This window comes from Elgaria multicarinata, chromosome 13 (genome assembly GCF_023053635.1).
Source record: "Elgaria multicarinata webbii isolate HBS135686 ecotype San Diego chromosome 13, rElgMul1.1.pri, whole genome shotgun sequence".
Lineage (NCBI taxonomy): Eukaryota > Metazoa > Chordata > Lepidosauria > Squamata > Anguidae > Elgaria > Elgaria multicarinata.
Window position 1 is genome coordinate 8,518,592 of NC_086183.1, and position 17,844 is coordinate 8,536,435.

At 51.3% G+C, this 17,844-nt stretch overlaps 1 protein-coding gene across 3 annotated transcripts in view; it reads left to right on the top strand.

The window, feature by feature from the left end:
• LYPLA2 (lysophospholipase 2) overlaps nucleotides 1-15,590 on the top strand; it is a 29,438-nt gene extending 13,848 nt beyond the window's left edge. For all 3 annotated transcript variants that reach the window (XM_063139914.1, XM_063139913.1, XM_063139915.1), the window contains exons 3-10: nucleotides 2,585-2,616; nucleotides 4,021-4,086; nucleotides 6,398-6,445; nucleotides 7,456-7,526; nucleotides 9,204-9,277; nucleotides 9,828-9,929; nucleotides 10,577-10,753; nucleotides 12,367-15,590. In XM_063139914.1, coding sequence (XP_062995984.1) covers nucleotides 2,585-2,616; nucleotides 4,021-4,086; nucleotides 6,398-6,445; nucleotides 7,456-7,526; nucleotides 9,204-9,277; nucleotides 9,828-9,929; nucleotides 10,577-10,753; nucleotides 12,367-12,417 — 621 coding nt within the window. In that variant the 3' untranslated portion in view covers nucleotides 12,418-15,590. The remainder of the gene's footprint in view (nucleotides 1-2,584; nucleotides 2,617-4,020; nucleotides 4,087-6,397; nucleotides 6,446-7,455; nucleotides 7,527-9,203; nucleotides 9,278-9,827; nucleotides 9,930-10,576; nucleotides 10,754-12,366) is intronic.
• The last annotated feature ends 2,254 nt before the right edge of the window (nucleotides 15,591-17,844 follow it).

Below are 17,844 nucleotides of genomic sequence, written 5' to 3' on the forward strand. Positions count from 1 at the left end.
AATGGCTTTTCTGGCATAGGGATTTGGGCTTATGGGGTCAGGGGTAGATGGGGAAAAAACTATGCAAAATATACAAGTCCCCACCCCAGAGGCCATAATCATAGGAGCTAGGAACTTGCAGGCCATTAAAAATGAAAGTCACATTTTTCAGTACTGAGGAATGGTTCTACCCAAACCACATCTCAAGATCTGCAGCACGAGTTCTGCTGTGGTGCTTCCTAGATCCTTTTGCTATTTCAGTTATAGTACGTCCCCATGAAGCAGTTACAGTCACTTATTCCAAATTAACTTCTCATGTAAACTGACTCTGTGAGCATGATCCAGGGGTGCCATAAACCAGAGAAACCCAGAATACTTTCAACCAAATGCTTTTTGTTTTAATTCCAGCTTATGTACAGCACTGGCTTGGCTATTATTAGGGTCTGTCTTGTTCCCCTTTGTAACTTATTTTAAAGCATAGAACCCTCCCAGGCGCTAAAATAAGCACGGGCCAGTTCTTCCCCATCAGGCTTGCAAGCCCTTCTAGCTAGCCCTTAGGCAGTTAGTTTCTTCTAGAATTCCCCTTGATGCTTTTCGTCTAGCAAGACATCTCCTCCCACTTGCCATCATCCCCTCCCTTGGCTAGTGTCCCTTGGCTCAGATGCTCCCCCCAAGGGTCTAGGATCTCCTTCTGGAGAGCTTGCTTTTCACAGAGTACCAAGTAAAGGGGGAGGGTGGTGGTGCTATACAACCCTTTCTGTGCAGTTTCCCAAGAGTTCCTTCCTTCCAGGAACAACAAAAGCTAAGTCTCTCTGCCCTTCTCCCTCTGGCATCTCTTTCTACTTGCCTCTACTTCATATTTCCTTCTGCCCCTCCCACTCTCCATTCTGGCTCTTTCCTCCCACTTTTTGGCTTGATCCATTCACTCTATACATGTGTGCGCGTGCACACACCCCGCTCCTGCCTTCCAGCCTTTTATTCCTTTCCTCTGCTTTGGCTGCCCCCACCCTTGCCTCCATCTGCTGAAGCTCATCAAGGCTATCATCCCAGACCATGGAGGAGTGTTGGCCTTCTATGATACCAATTCGGGCCATCGCCCACCGTGGCCACCCTGATTTGGCCAATTCCAGCACAGATGGAGGCCATGGGCCCCAGCGGTTCTTCACAGGTTCCTTTCTCGGTATAGTAGGTCAGATGAGTGCCTCTGGTGGTTTGACAGGTGGGGACCAGATGTAAATCTTAAGTGTCTGCCACCTCTATCACTTGCCTTGTGAACAATCTTGAGCTTGAAGCAGATCAAGAGAGGTGACCCCGGGGTAACTGATGGTGCGAATAGGCTCGATGGTGATCTAAGACGGCTGGGTTGGGCAACGTGAGCGTCGGCTGCTGAGATGTGTGAATTGGGCAAGCAGCTGGCCAACTGAAACATTCTAACCCAGAACTGAATTGCTAACTTCCCTGAACCGCCTAACAAACAGGCCTGTTTTCCTTCAGGAAGGCTGGAATTCACAATGGAAATGGGGAGGCAAAGCACAGCGAACTCTCCTAAGAGGAGGTTGTTTCCTCTGCCTGAGGTTGTAGGTCAAGAAGGATTAGTAGTGATGGGGGGAATATTCCTATAGTGTTTCTATGTGAAGCTTCTAAAAGTTGGGTTTTATCCCACGGAGAGGCTTCTTTTCAAACAGGACTTTTGTACTAGTGTGTCTTCCACACTAAGGCTCCCAAATTCTGCAACCTGCGTAAATATTATACTTTTTTTCTTCGTATTTTGCATATCCAAATGCACAACTTTTAATGCTTGCATGACTTATTTGCTGGGAGTGGGAAGGCTCTTGAAGCCCCAGTAGCTAAAAATCACCTTGGCACACTTCTTTGGCTCTTGAGATTTCACCAGGCACTGTCCACCCACCACCTCTTCCTCCTAAACCTCTGCAGCCCAAAGGGGCCGGACACTTTCTTTAAAAAGGGAAACCGAGAATGTCAGAAAGCCAGATTCTGTGCTCCTGTGTCATCATATGCTTAGACTTCCTTTAAGGTGGAAGGCGTCAAGAGCTTGAACTTGCTAAGATTGGGAGAGGACAGGGGGTGTCCGCCTGTCAGATTAAGTCACCAATGGTGATTACCTTGGCCCAGCAGCTGCTGTCTGGTACAGGGCTGGTGGTGTCCTGCTTAGCTTGAGAAATCCCAGGCGAGGGAACTCCCTGTTCCTTTCGTGAAATGCAAACAAAGTAGCTCATCTCAGGTTCTTTGCTTGACCTCCACTTTCAGAGGCAGATGTGTTCGCAGTGACTTAGCAAGTCCTGTTCCAGTGATTATTATTTTTTTTGGCAGGGAGATGGGGAGACGGCTATCTGAGTACAGTGGGGGCACAAACAGATTTGGTGACAGCATATTCTCTGTTCTCAGCCTTTCTGTCCCACCTTTAGGTTCTGTTCTTCCTGCTTTTTCCCTTCTGCATAATCTGCTTCTTTTCTTTCTCCCCCCCCCTTTTCTTCTTTTTTTTTGCAACTAATTTGTCTCGCAGGATGCTTCCCAATGTGCTTTGCCTAGCACTTTCTCACTTGTTGTGCTGGCTAATGTGTTTATTTTCTGCTCGATTTCACAGGTCATTTTTTTACATGGGCTTGGAGACTCAGGGTGAGTATTGGGGTGTGGCTGAGGGGAGGGGTGGGCTGAGCCTTACTGTGCAATCAAAACTACTGAGCGGGGAGGGGAAATTCCCTCTCGACTCCAGTACACTGGACCAGGAAGAGACCAGTCAACTTGTCCCTAGCTGGGGACTATTAGCAGGTGGTATCCTAGCCAACATGAAGAGGGTAAAATTTACAAGGGCGGGATTGGCATGAGGAGTTGCAGAAGGAGAGAGAGAGAGAGGCCAGAGCTTACCAGTCCAAAGCACGGTCTGGCATAGGAAGGAATTTTGGAAGCTGCCTTCTACTGAGTCAGACCATCGGTCCATCTAGCTCAGTACTGTCTACACCAGCCTTCTCCAATCAGGTGCTGTGTTGGGCTGCAACTCCCATAATTCCCACTGGAATTATGGGAGACGCAGTCCAACACATCTGGAAGGCACCAGGTTGGGGAAGGCTGGTCCAGACCAAGTGAGGGCAACCTGGTGCCCCTCCAGGTGTTTTAGTCTACTGCTCCCATAATCCTTGACCATTGGCCATGTTGGCTGGGCCCAGTGGGACTTGTAGGCCAAAACATATGGAAGGCACTAAGTTGGGTACCTCTGAATAGCTGCATTAGGTTTTCTTTTCCAGCCCTACCTGCAGATGCTGGGGGTTGAACCCTGGTTCTTCTGTGTGCAAAGCATGCGCTCTACCACTGAGCTGTAAATCTGTTTCCACCACGGTCCTTTGATACAGCCCCTGATGAAACTGGGAAAGCTGTATCCATTACAATGCTTTGCTCTTTGTCTTAGCATGGACAGTGAGCTTGGCAGATTAAGTCAACCACGTGGCTTTTTAGGCAGCTGAGCAAGGCTAGTAAGGAGGAGTCATCTAAACAAGCCTCCCTGTCCATAACGGGGAGGGTGGAGGGGTCTCCCCAGTGGCAGATTGGCTCTGAGGGTCCTGCAATCTATACATTCCCCCCTGCCAAAAAAAAGTACATACGATGCAGCCTTCCTGGGCAATGTGGTACGTGCAGGTCTTTGGCGAATCGTGTGCTTGAATTTTGCACCAATGTGAGGATAATACTGACCGACCTTTACAGGATTGTTGCTACTGAAATAGGATATGAGGGCTGCTTTGAGTCTTGAAGCCAGGGGTGAGGAATGTGTGCCCCTTCCAGATCACCCCTCCCCAGTGGCTATGCTGGCTAAGGTTGATGGGAATTGCAGTCCAACAACATTCTCCTCCCCTGCGTCAGGCAAATAAATTGGTAGCTGTGGGGATTTCCCAATGAACCTTTCTAACAGGACGGCTTTTTTCTGGGGATAGTCGGGATGGGCAGTGAGAAATGCTTGTCTCTCCTCGCCTCTCACTTGCATGCTGTGCAGCACGAGTTCTGATCCTCTCTCTGCCTTCCCTACTTCAGGCACAGCTGGGCTGAGGCCCTCTCCTCCATCCGTCTCCCTTATGTGAAATACATCTGCCCTCACGCGTAAGTATGGCCTTTGCCCTTCATCCAGTGGATTCCAGGGCGATACACAATAAACTTATTTAAACAAAATACAAGTACAATAAAACAATATCCTTCGCAGCTGTTATGCACTAAAAGGCGGCAAGAGCCTATAAACTTACATGCGCACTAAAACAACATAACTCTATATAAATGTCAGCACGAATGGAAACGTCTTCATCTAGTGCTGGAAAGACTGTAATGGTCAGCACCAGTCATAACTCTTTGCGGAAGGCATGCTAGAATTGGGGTGCCACCAGATTAGTAGGCAGAAGCTTGTATGGCGCAAGCAGAGAGCTGGAACCAAGAAGGTGAGGTTCAGTTGCTTGTTGTGGGTTCTTTCACCCACGGGTGCCATGCTGCATATAAAGCTCCCACTTGGGGGTTGTCATAGCACATAAACCCAACAGGCGTGGGTTAGGCGAGGGTTGTTTAACCCTCGCATAACCCTCGCTTGCCAGGTTCTCATGACATGACAACCCCTGAGGGGGGGTTGCATATTCAAAATGGCAGCCATGTGTGCCACAGCATCACTGTAGGTTAAATAAGCCCCAAAATATATTGCTTCTTTAAGCCTACAGCCACAGAACAGGCTGGTGGTTGAAATATGCGAATTTCAGCCTTCACCAACTCCTCCTCGCACATCCCCCCCCCCGGTCCCAAGACTCTACCTACCCTTCCTTCCTTTGGATTTCTCTTTCTCAGCCTACAACCTACTTTGCACCCCTTTCCCCCATTGCGTTTAGTGTCCCTACCCTACCAAGGAGTCCCCAGCTTGCCCTACAAAGCTGTTTCTCTCCCCAGGACCTGTGTGTGGTTTTAATCCCAGCCAAACTGGGATTAAAATGAGTTCTCCTCACTCATGGGAAATGCACTGCAGGCATTCTGACAGTCCTTTTTACTGAGAATATGGAGCCTTCCATGTTATACGCTGCCTGCAGGATCAGAGGGAGCATGCCTCTGAATATCAGTTGCTGGGGAGCAATAGTGTGGCAGGGTGACTGCCCTTGTGTCCTGCTTGTGGGCTTTCATTTTGGCCGTGCAATTGTCCCATACCCTCCCCGGTATACTTCAGCATTCTGTCCCTCTCCCCAATCCCCACCAGTGGCTGCTAGGTAGCCCCCAGCTGAGCTGCAGATGTCTACTGGGGAATGTCTGTCTCAAACTGGGCTGCAGCCACTGAAAGGTGCCTGGCTCTTCCACGCCGGCACCAGAGGCTGTCAGCAAACACGCTGGAGGACCACCAGCTGGCGTGCAGCTCAACAGGTGGGGGGAGGCTGGTGTCTAAGGTGATGAGCAGGCCCAGGTTTCCCTCCTGTGGCCCCTGCAGCACCTGGCCTGGCTAAGTGGCAAGGGCCGCTGAGCAAACGGGAGCCCCTTCCGGGAGCCCCTTCTCTGTCCTCCCACATTCTGGGTTGGATCAAGATTAGGTCTCACTTACAGCAGACCTTTGGAAATCACTTGTCTCCTCCATGTAGAAGCAAATTTGGATCCCAATCCTCTGTCTGTGCACACTGGCAGCTGTTACTGGGAAGAGTCACAATGCTCTGCTTTGAGCCTGCTAAGCTCCCTCCCTCCCGGGCCCCCATCCTTCCCCTTACCTTAGAGAGCAGCCATGATTGTTCTTGCAAGACCTTCTGAGGCAGGTTCTATACCAGGTGGAGTGATTCACGGGCTGCTCCAGCCCCCAGCCCCCCAACTACTTGAGCTCAGCTTCTTCTGTCAGTGGTACTGGAGGCTCTCTCCAGGCCTGAGAACCCCAATGCCCCCCCCAAATCTTTCAGCCCAAAGAAATGGCTGTCTGTTCCTCCGCACCTCCCCAGCAAGTAAAAGCGCTGAGCCCAGGATCAGCTCAGTCCCCAAATGTCCAGGTCCCAGGGTGGGCTGCTAGGCAACCACGCCAAACACTGCCTGAGCCAGGAGGGACTGCCTGATCCTTTTAGAACGGAGGTGGGGGCAGACTGTGCTTATGGAAAGAACTTTACCACCACCTTCTTTACAGTCCTAACTTCCAGCACCGTGGGTGGGCGTCTGGGGGAAATTTTACCGCTGCCAGCTCCATAGCCAGGGCTGGGTCTTGTGCTGTCCATCCCCAAAGGTATGCGAATACACAAGTGCAGAATTCGTGCATAGCTTTCAGGGGCTCTTTAAGAATTTCAGTTTTCATTTAAAAGGCGACGAGGATTCTCTTGGTATCTCTTGGTATCTCTGGGCGAGTCTCGGTTTCTTCGGTGCCTCATAATTTGTAACCCTTCTTGGATTACTGTGGTCTGCTTTCCCTCTTCCTCCGCAGGCCCAGGATCCCCGTCACCCTCAACATGAAGATGGTCATGCCGTCCTGGTTAGTATAAAACAGTATTAACTAAATGACCGGCAGGTAAACTGCGTCTCCCACGTGCCGCCCTGGGCTGTCTCCTGTTTCATGCACCTTCTTACTCTGGCATGTCATCTCTCGTAACAAAGGAGTGTGCCAGCACCTTAGTTCCAAGACTGTGAAGCCTACACACCTGAAATGGGACAGGCTTACTAAGGGGACCCTGGGGCGGGGGTCCCCCTCCAGGTTCTTTGGGTTTTTACAGTGCATTAATTAATTTTAATTAATTTAAAACTGTCCATGTGTGCAAACGTTGTAGTACCATCTTTGGTCACTAGATGGTGCATAGCTTTGCATTCGATCAAAGTTTGAAGCCAGGGGGTGAAGTGGGTAGTCGGAGGGACGTGGGCGTGGAGTGGGCAGACCCCTCCCCTAAGAAGGGTCTATAGGGCAACACTATGGCACAGGCCATGCCCAGGGGTACCCTGCCTTCACTCAGATGAGGCGGGCACAATAAGCTGGTTATCGCTGCCAAATCCTGGGCTTGAGAGCAAGCAAGCGTCCTGCTGCATCCTGCCTGCTCATCTTTTGGGACGATCCAGGAACTAGCCCGGCAGGATGGGAGTTTCAGCTCAACACATCTGGAGGATGCCAGGTTTGGGCAAGGCTGCCCTACACGCTTTGCCACCTGCTGTACAGCCTCTGGCTGCTTTTCTGAGCAAGAGCATTAATTTGCATTGTTCATTAAAAAAAATAAGTAGGGGAAATTAGGCTGGCTCTCTTCCAAGACCCGGCAGAACGAATGCCTGTGAATGTGAATCCATGAGTGTCTGGGAGAGACGGGAGAGCGGGTGGTGGGGGATGGAATACTCTCCACCTTTCCCCAGTGGGCTTGCTGGAGCCCCCCTTCGGCCACTACAGCAGACCCTTGGCACGATGCTGCCCCCACTGCACAGTACAGCCTCCCCGCCGGCTTACTTGCCCAGTGCCAAGTGGGGAGAGAACACTGGCCGACTTTCCCTCTTTCCCACTTCCAGGTTTGACTTGATGGGCCTAAGTCCAGACGCACCTGAGGATGAAACTGGAATCAAAAAAGCTGCTGAGAACAGTAAGGGAAGCTTTCCTGGGGCAGCTTCGGGGTTGGCCTCTATTCCTCTAAGCCAGACGGGCCAGCATGTGAAAACTCTGCAGAGGCACTTTCCACACAAGAGTTATATATAGGGAGTGTCTCTGCCCCCCTGCCTTCCTTCCTGCCTTCCCTACCTCAGAAGCTCTGCTTCCTTACTCCTGCAGACAGTGAAAACAGATGAGATGGTGGGGAACATTTGCATTCCGAATGCGTGGCAACAAAACCTTCACCTCGGCCTGGGGCAGACGTTACTCTGTTCCCTGCAGACTCTGAGTTTGCACATCATGAGCGTCCTCAGGAACGTGCATCCCCCCCCCCCCCCCCCGGCTGCCCTTTCCCACAGAAATTCTCTTTCTCTTTCCTTCCACCCCACCTTGCCAGTGTCAACCATAGTTTTATTTCATGTGCCCTGATGCAGACCCATCGTCCCCAAGTCAAATTGAGATGGAAGCCATGCGGATTGTAGCACACTTGTAGTGGTGTGGCACACTTGCAACACAAAATCTTGGCTAGGGACATGGGGGTGTTGCCTTACACCAGGGGTGGGGGAACCTCTTTCAGCCCTAGGGCCAAAGCCAGTTACGCAGAGTTCCTGGGGCCATGTTCCACTGGTGGCAGGACCATGCGCAGAGGGGGCAGGGCTGAAGGCAAAACGGCTGGGGCCAGAAATACAGAAAAACAGCCAAAGGTTGTAGCTTAAAGCTCTTACTGCCTGTAACGGAGCCTTAGGAGAGCATTCCAGTCTTTTAGAATCTGGGTGGGGGGAGAACTGCATATAAGCAGGTGGGGGGGGGGGGTGCCAGAGCATCTGGGGAATCCCAGGTGGGCCGCATTTGGCCCCCGGGGCCTGAGGTTCTGCACCTGCTTTATACAACCAGCCCCTTAGCTCAGTGTTGTCTGCACTGACTGGCAGCAGGGGTTTCAGTGAGCCGTCTTCCCCAGGCCAGTCTGGTGATGCCAGGGGTGGAACCTGGGACTTCCTCTGAGCTGCCCCTGTGCTCCAGCCCTGCCCTGCGATGTGGAGAGGAAAGGAATCACTCCAGTGGGAAGGAGCCTGGGCTCCTGTTTTGTGAGCACCGGGCCCTTTGGTACTGTCTCCCTTCACGGTACATTTCAACACTGAAGAAGAGTAGCTTCTGGGTGTTGGAGGGAAGCGTTGGTTGGCTTTGTTTGATGCGCCACAATGGCGAAGTCGGTGAATTGGGAAGCCTGTGACCTGGGAGCTCCCTCCCGGGATTTTAGGCACGCTGCAGCTTCCGGAGCGGCTGCTGCGCGAGTCCTTTGCCGCTTAACCCAGAGTCCTGCGGCACCTTCAAGGCGGACGCTTCCCTTGTGGCATCACTTTTCATGGCGCAAAGCCGCGTTCCTCAGATGCACAGTTCTCACGTGCTTTTTGCCGCAGAGTAATTTGCTAGCTCCCTTTCCCCTTGATCTCTGCCACACCAGGCCTTGCAGAGAAAAAAACATTAAGCTCTTTTTAAACCGTGGCATTTTGAAGCAGGGTCAACTGTGCGAAATCTCTGCCAGCGGGCTGTTTTTTTAATTTATGGTGCAGCCGACATAGAGTTTGGCACCACGTACAAGGCCTGTGCTATCGTGCCGCCTTGAACTGACCCGGCCTCTCTCTCCCTCTCCCTCTCCCTCTGTGCACTCTAGTTAAAGCAGTAATTGAGCATGAAATAAAGAATGGGATCCCAGCCAATCGTATCATCCTGGGCGGCTTTTCGCAGGTGAGGGGAAAGCAGACAGGTTTGGAGGGGGGTCGTTGCACGCCTGTGTGTGTGGGCAGTAGGGTTGGCAATGGGAGTGGCGCATCAGTGGGGCACCGGCAAAGTTAGCCACCGCTGCCGCACTCGGAGGGTGGGCGATGGAGATGTTTAGCTTCTACTGGAGCCGTTGCTTTAGCTGTGCAGAGCTGCTCCAAGAAGGTCTACCACAGTAAGGGGCCAAAGCACTCAATTAAGTATACAATGGAGGATGCAGCGTCCCGAGTATCTCTGCTTTTACTCCCTGCCTTTGAAACAAGTTCCTAGCCCTTATGGCTCTGGGAATTTATGCGCATACTTTGGAGCAGTGCCGGGTAAGATCTTGTGCCCCTGCCCCTGGCTTAGTGGCTCTTCAGCCACTAAGGGGTGTACAGCGTGTGCGTTCATGCGGCACGCAGCTTCCGGCATTTGGAGTGGGCTGGGCAGCCAGGCTCATGGTCTAAGCTGGCAGTGGTGGTGGGGGGCCTCACCAGGACAAGCCCTGACCTGCTCTCTCTTCCCGGTTGTGCTGCAGGGCGGCGCTCTCTCTCTCTACACGGCGCTCACCTCCCCACACCAACTGGCTGGCATCGTGGCCCTCAGCTGCTGGCTCCCCCTGCACAAGACCTTTCCTCAGGTACTGTGGCCCCCACCCCATTTCCCAATGGCCGCTGTCCTGTGGGTGGGAGCAGATGCACCCCCGGGGGGCTGCTGGACAGGGAGACGTATGCCCGAGAGAATGGATACGCCACAGCGATCCTAAAAGGTGCCAACTACCTTTGCCGGAGTGCAGGGTATCCCTTTCGGTTTCCCTGCGTTGTTTACGGCTTGGTGCTTTTGCCCTGCTGGAACTTATTACTGCTGTTGTTGTTTTCATAAACTTTGATTTTATTTCAAAATAAAGTTAACAAAATAAAGGCAACCAAAATAGAAGAAGAACGTATGTAATAATAAAATCAATAAAGAAACAAAGGAATTCACTAATTATACATCTTAGTAACTGATATGCTTATGGAACGTCTACGGTAAAATGGGCGAAGTTGGTGCTCAATACCTAATGGAAGCAAAACCGCAAGTTGTACAACTTATGAAAGGAACACGTGTGTCATTTTGTGTGTATGAGCGTATTAATCCGGAAAAAAAATATACGACTGTACTGGTTGGGATTTTATCAAAAGTTTGAAGAGCTTCAACATAGGAAATAAACCATGGCGCCATTGTGTCATTCTTTGAGTCAGGATCCCTTGCTCGTTGCACTTGCTGAGTAAGTTGTTGTTGTTGCAGGCAGCAAATAACAGCATGAACAAAGACATCCCCATTCTGCAGTGCCACGGGGAGATGGACCCCATGATCCCAGTGCGCTTTGGAGCCCTCACTGCTGAGAAGCTAAAGGGTATTGTGACCCCCAGCAGGGTGCAGTTCAGAACCTATCCAGGAGTGATGCACAGCTCCTGCCCGCAGGTGAGTTGGCAGCTGCTAAATCTCTTTCTTGCGGTGACCAGCCAACCTCCACCTCTCAGAGTAGAGCGCTGGTTGAAACTAGGGTGCACGCTGGGAGCTGGTTAAGTTACTCCCTCCTGTTTAAGTCCCTAGGCCGGGGGTGGGCCACATGCATGCACACCCTCCCCGATCAGCTTTTTTGCACCCACCCACCCCGCCCCACTGCTGCTGAAATTCAGCTGTGTGGCTGCAAAAACGAAATTGCACTCCTGGAAGCCTCCTGGAAATATTTTGCCTGAAAACAAAGCGCACACTTGCTATACTCCTTGTTTCCAAGAAATATCCCTTTTTCGCCATTCTGGTGGTGCAGAGGGGTGCAGCCCCAGTGGGTTCAGGGGCCCCTGGACATTGGCCCCTGGATCTGCTGAGGTTGCCCACCCCTTCCCTACGCCTTACTCTTGGAACATTTGATTAGCCCAGCTCCTAGCCTGCCAGTCTTCAGAGGTCCATCAGAAGGCAACCAGAAGCAGGAGGCCTTCTTTGTAGTGGCCCCTCCTTCTTGAACATCCTCTGCCGTGAGGCCTTTATTGTGGCCTATGCACTGCAGTTTCCTAAGGCCACTGTTCAGACCAGTCTCCAAGGACCTGTTTGTCAGTGGAGCTTGTTGTGATTCTGATATCAACTTCTTCAGACTAACACTGCTGCAATTGACTTTTTAAACTAGATATGTGGTTGTTTTTTAAAAAAGCAATCCGCAACCCTGTTCAGACGACACACTAAGCCACCGGTGATTAAGCATTTGAGCTAAGCGTTATGGATTAGTGTGTCGTGTGAACCGTCCCTAACCACTTTTGTAAGCCGCCATGAGAGCCTTTTTTGGCTGAATGGCGGCATAAAAAGGCTTAAATAAATAATAATAAATAACCACGGTTTAAATACGCTCACTAACCATTTACTGCAAAAGGGTTAGCAGCCTGACCATGGCTTAGCGTGTTGTCTGAACAGTTCGTTACAAAGAGGCAGCAGCGTTAGTCTGTACTCGTAAAACCCAGTGTGTCTTGTGGCTCCTTGAAAGGCTGACAAATACATCATAGCATCAACCTTTCATCAGATACCGCTGAGCAGTTTGGTTCCAATCTGTCAAGGCTGATGCCAAAGTTATTTGTCTCACTGTATTTGCCTGTCGCTTTTCATGATTCTTTTTGCATAATCTTCTCTTGTTCAACTGACATTTGAGTTTGATCTGCATTTAAAATTGTGTCTGAGCTATCTTTTCTCACCAAAAGACTGTTTAAAATTTACAAACCAAAATACATTTGTGGCAAGAACTCATGTAGCATAGTGGGAAAACCGGCCAGTCTGTTTCCTGGACTCATGAGATGCTGAGTTCTCATTTCTGGCTGTCCCCCCCCCCCCCCCCGGGCACTTCCTTCTTAATGTTTCTGCTCCTCCTTGGGATAAAAAGAAGCTTAAAGCTCTCTGAGCACACGAACGGGGCTGTCACTGATGAATATTTGGGGTCTGTTTCGACTCTTTGTTTGTTTGGGTCGGGTGGGGGCCGAGATTGGCCGGCTCCTTTCTCTTCCTCAGCCTCTGGGGGTAAACCACACTCCTTCCTCTTGTCATCTGTGCAGGAGATGATGGCCGTGAAAGAATTCATCGAGAAGCTTCTGCCCAGGATTTAAACAGAGCTGCTCAAGACTGTTGCAGGGAGAGGCGACAAGTGGTCACCACCTATGATCTTTAACCCTTGACCTGTCGGCTGCAATGGGAAGCCGTGGCGATCCACCTCCACTCCTGTCGGTTTCCTTTCTCTGGCTTTCCCCTTCCTCCTGCACCGTGCCCCTCCTGTGCAAAGGGAGGAGGGGGTGCCCTCTCTCCTGTAGGTGGAGCGAAGGTACGCAGCAGTTTTAAGGTACAGCTGAGATCCCATTGTGGCTGCCTCCTTGCCAGTTAGTATTTTGGTCCTCTGATTTCAGCCTTTCCCTGCTCTCTCCTCTCCCTCCTCCACCCCAAACACACATCCACACACACTTGCTGTGGCAATGAACTGGGTGGTAGCCGAAAGCTTAAAACACAGGTATTATGAGATGGTGTTCTATGCTGTTACAGTATTTGCAGGGAGCATCTGTGAGGTTTCTGAGCTCCCTGATTGGTTGGCAGTCCCATCCATCATTACCACCAGGCCTCCCTCCTCTGTCATCTAGAGCCTGTCCCAGCTTGCCTCTCACTGGAGCCATCTTCATGGGGCTGGCAGAGGCAGGGTCCCTCTTTCACGCTGCTAACGCTCACGTTCCTCTGGGTTGGAGAGGCAGGAAGAAACTGCCACCGCCCCACCCGGGCGATCATTTCACAGAGCTCTGTACCTTGAATCCTGCTCCATCACTCCATCAGCATCGCCAGACAGGGACCGGGGCGGGGAAGAGGGCAGAGTGGAGGGGCAGTGGGTGTCTGCAGTACGTCCTTCAGACGCAGTCTGGGGCTGTTCCTCCCCAGTCAGCCACCTGCACAACTCCCCGGTTGTGCTGGAGTTGGGGCCCTGACGTGGCGGAGGGGTTCCCCACCTCACCAGGAATTCCTCCAGTGTTGTATATTTTTTTAAAAACCCTTTTGTTCCTTTTGCCATCCTCTCTGCTACCATCGTCGTCCACACACGGGCTCCATCTTGTTTTGCCACTGTGCAGGCAGGGCAGAGTTCAAGGGAGGAGCACGGCGGCCTTCTGCTCATTACGGCACTCCCAGAAGCAGCCCCCACTCATCGCGGGCAGCTCCTCTGGCAGCCGAGGCAGCGCCTCGCTCGGATGCCAGTGCTCAAACACGGTGCCCGGGCCTCGAAGCCCGGAGCGCCCCCACTTCTGCTCCTGAGCAGCTGCAAGCTGGCTTTCTGTGTGTGGCACCTCCCTGTCTGCTAGTGGAACCTGTTGAGCTTGGTGCCCCCTCCTAGCCCTGGTGGCTGGCACCTTTTTGAGGCGGCTTCCAGAATCTTGTCTGTCTTGTTGTGCTGCGAGCCCCCCCCCCTTTTGCCAGAGGCCAGGCTTTCGTGCTCATTTCTGGCAGGGGGCTGTGCTGTTGAACAGCAATGGTTCTCTTGAGAACACCCCCACCTCACCCCACCCCGCTCCAATGAGCCCCCCATATGGGCCGATTCAGAATTGACAGCCAGGGACAGGGTGCATCTTCTAAAAGACCTTTTTGTCTTTCCCTTTCTTCGGGTGAAGGGCTCGTGTTGCCTCCCATGTTGCCCTCGTGTCTTGTTCATCAGTTCACCCCTTCCCCCCACCCCCACCCCCGACAGTCCTCTGTTTGCTGGTGGCAGCGGCAGCAGCAAGAAGAGGGCCAGGACCACATGGGACTAGGACAATCCCTCCACCCAGGGCTCCATGCCCAGCACAAGGGATGTGAACTTATCTCTCTGCAGCGGTTGGACAATTGCCCCATTCCTTGTGGGGCAAGATGGTCCCCTTCCTGCTTTCAGGGCAAGACTTTCTCCCTTGCCCCTCGAGTGGCTGTTGTAGCTGCCTGTGCCGCCGCTCCTGGCTGATGCTGAACTTGGGAATGGTTCAGCTGAGGCCGAGCTTGGCTTCTATGCAAGGCGAAAGCCTCCCATGTAAGGTTGCTCCACCTTTGGCGCACGGAGAGGTGCCGGGCGCTTTGTGCACTTCCTGTGTTAGCAGCTGATGGCTGGCCAGTGTCATCATCATCCCCCACCCCCGAAAGCTGGAGGTGTTTCCTAGTTCTAGTCCCAGATAGGGCCAGATATGTGGCCTGGCGCCAGAGCTGCTCCCATTCACTCTGGCAGAGCGAGGGGCAGCGGCGGGGACGGCTTGGAACAGGCGGAAGCATTCAGGGCGGCTCCTGTGATGCCCTCGCCAGAGAAACAGAAAGCAATCATCCTTCTCTAAACTGATTTGTGTTAGGCCCATTTAAAGGATCGGCTTAAACCGCAAAGCTGCCTCTCGCCTGCCCTTTGCGGGGTTCCCCTCTTCCGTTTTCTGCTCAGCACTGGGATGTGCTAACAGGCAGAAGCGTCCACGGTCTGGACCAGCTCGTGCCCCAGAATGAAGGGATAAAGTCCTGAGGTAGTCGAGGGAACTGTACCACTTGATGACTGCGAGATGTACATGCGCCATTTTTTAAAATCCCTGCAAATAAAATTGAGCAGCTCATTGAGGTCTTAGCCCAGCCTTCCCCCGGTGTGCTACTTTTCTACTTGCAGGGAGTGTGTGTGTGTGTTTGTGTAGTTTTCTTTAAACATAAGCTATTTAGACATGTGACTTCTTACCCACCCCTCCAGCTAGAAGTGGTACAGTCCACTTGGGCCTTCCCACTCCCTCTGCGTTCTGCTGCGTGTGTGTAGGCCAGACCTCTGCTTCCCATCTCCATTGTGTGGACAGGCAGACGTGGGAGACCGGGCTCTTTCAGGGCACTGGCTGCCGCCTTTCTCCCTCTCAGGCCAGGTATTGGGTTGTTCCACATAGCAACTGCGCAGAGAAGTGCTCCGGTCTCTGCTGCTGCCGCCACCTCCGTTTTGTCTGCCCCCTTCTCAAAGCAGTTGTCCAAGTGGCCTGCAAGTCATAGGTATCTCTGGCGGGAATGTGTTAAGCACCTGGAAGCCCAAGGAAGATGGTGGCTTCTCTTTGTTCCTGCACATGACTCTTACTTCTCTCTCCCCTCCCTTTCCCTTTTGTCTTCCCCATTCATCATTTTTATTTTTTGTGTTCCACTGAGATTAAAACAAACACAACCATCAGTGCCTCACCTTGTTGTTCCTTCGGCGTAGTCTCAAGACGTGCCCGTTTCCCCTGCAGCTGAGCGTTCAGAGCACTTTGTGTCTCTTGCAGAGAGGACCAACAAGCCTGCGTAGTGACGCTAGCGCTCTTCTCCATGGGCTGCACAGCTGGGGAAAGAGCAACTGGCCTCATGTCACCCACAGGCTTCATGCATAAGCTGGAATTTGAAAGGTGAGATTCCCAGTCCAGGCCCAAATAATCAAAAGCGACTAACTTCTGTTCCAGAGTGTCATCTGTGACCTGCAATGTGAACTTTTCTTGTCTCTTGGGGGGGGAGGCAGGGGAGAGGGGGGTAGACCAGTTGCATTATTTCTTGTTTTAAAATCAGAAAGGTTTTAGGCCTAATTACTGCACAAAAAAGCTTCCAGAGCTCAATCTGACGAAAGACTCTGAAACCAGAAGAGTGGGAGGAAACTAGGTCTGGTTTGTGGTATTTGAATGTAGTATGAAAGGGCTTTGAGTTCTAGACAGCCCAGTGTAGCTGGCTGTAACGGAGCACCTCTGCTGTTTGGGAGGGTGGAAGATGCCCCATGTGACCACCTCAGTGGGAGGGACTATTTTTTGCTTTCCTTGTCCAGTCCAGTACGGTCTACTATGCTTGACAGTGTTCGCCAAGGTCTCTCAGAGCTCTGTTACTTGGGAATAATTTCAACTGGAGATGTCAGAGATTGATTCTGGGACCTTCTGTATGCAAAGCAGGTGCTTTTCCCGAGCTGTCACTTCTTCCATCTAGGAAAATTAGGACCCAGCCATAGCAACATGTACATTGCCTAATTTTTGAGTCTTGGCCAAATAATGAAATGGCAGGGATAAAGAACTTAGTGACAACCAGGGTGTTCATGGTGCCTACATTTTTTTGGTGTACGTGTGACTCAAACCGGTTAGGGTTTCTCCCCCCCCCCTCCTCCCAATCCCTTGAGGAAAAGGGAGATCTAATTCTGCTGTGCTGCATCAGTGTGCTGGCCAAGGTTTTGTAAACGGCTGGCTTTGGGGTTCAAAGCCCTCATCCACTTGTTCAGAAACAGTCTCCTTGAAGCTGATGAACGCTGCTCCACCATCAGGATGTGACTGCTGGTACTGTAATAAAAACGAAGTCATCCTAGTACTAAATTAGCCCAATGTGGTAGTCCTCCCACACATAGCCTACGGTAAATGCAAGCCAGCTGGCAAGATTATATTTAGCTGGTGCCTTCTGGGAAATGCTCCAGCAAAGAGTTCCACCAGCAGAGCCCAAGACCTGCAGTACGAGCCCATTTCCTCCGTCAGCCAGGATAGGCATTGCACAAAAGCCGGTCCACTAGGAAGATGGGCCGAAGGACAGTTTTAAACAGCTGTCCTTCTAGTTGCGGGGACGGGTTGACAGGAGCCATTGAATACCAGTAACTTAACAGCAGTTATTTAGAAAGAACATGATTTAATTCAGTGTTTTATCATAATAACTGGAGGAGGGGTGTGAGCGACATGTGGCGTTTTCTCTTATCAGATTGCTGCACGCTTGCATTTCACCTCTGGGTTGTTCCATCTCATTTGAGACCTTAGAAAACCTAACTTTTTGAAAGGAACAGAGCAACAGTACAACCGCTGCAGGTATCGCTCACCTTCGTGCTGTACTTGTCTTTCTCATAGAGGTTTTGAGATTTTAAAATATGTGTTTGAGCCTGTTGCTACACCTTGGCACACCTTCAACACTCTTTTAATATGGGTTTATTTGTTATTCATCTTTTAATTTGTTCTAAAAACTGAAATTCATTAGTCCCTTAAATGAAAAGGCATTTTAGTGCAAATTTAAGAACGGCATTTTTTAAAAAAAGAAAAACACATTGCTGAAATGGCATTTATTGGTGCAGTGTCACTCAGTTTCCCCCTTCCCCTTGTGGCTAGGGCTCAATGTTTTGCAGGGCTTGCTAATACAACCAACTCCCTCTTACCCGAGAGGTACATTATGCTTCCAGAGGTTTGCTTAAGGGGCAGGGGTTCCTTTGGGGGCCGTTCTGTATGTCTACTGTATGGGTCCTCTAAACCCAGGCACGAGATTTCAAGTGTCGTTCTTGAGTACCGGATTGCAGGCAAGCAGGCCTGAGCATAGATTGTGAATAATGGAGAAATAGGTGCAAAATGTGGCCTTGCCTTTTTTTCTAAAATGAAACCCAGAAAGACTCTAGTCCACCTTATAGCAAGACACTTGGCAAAATCAGCAGTCTCATCAAAGCACAGAAATAGGGACAGGATGCCGGAAAGGGTGTTTTGGGGTCAGCAGGTACAGCTACTCCGCCCTACACACAGCAGCTTCCCAACCTCTTGATACCCTGAGCTTTCATAATA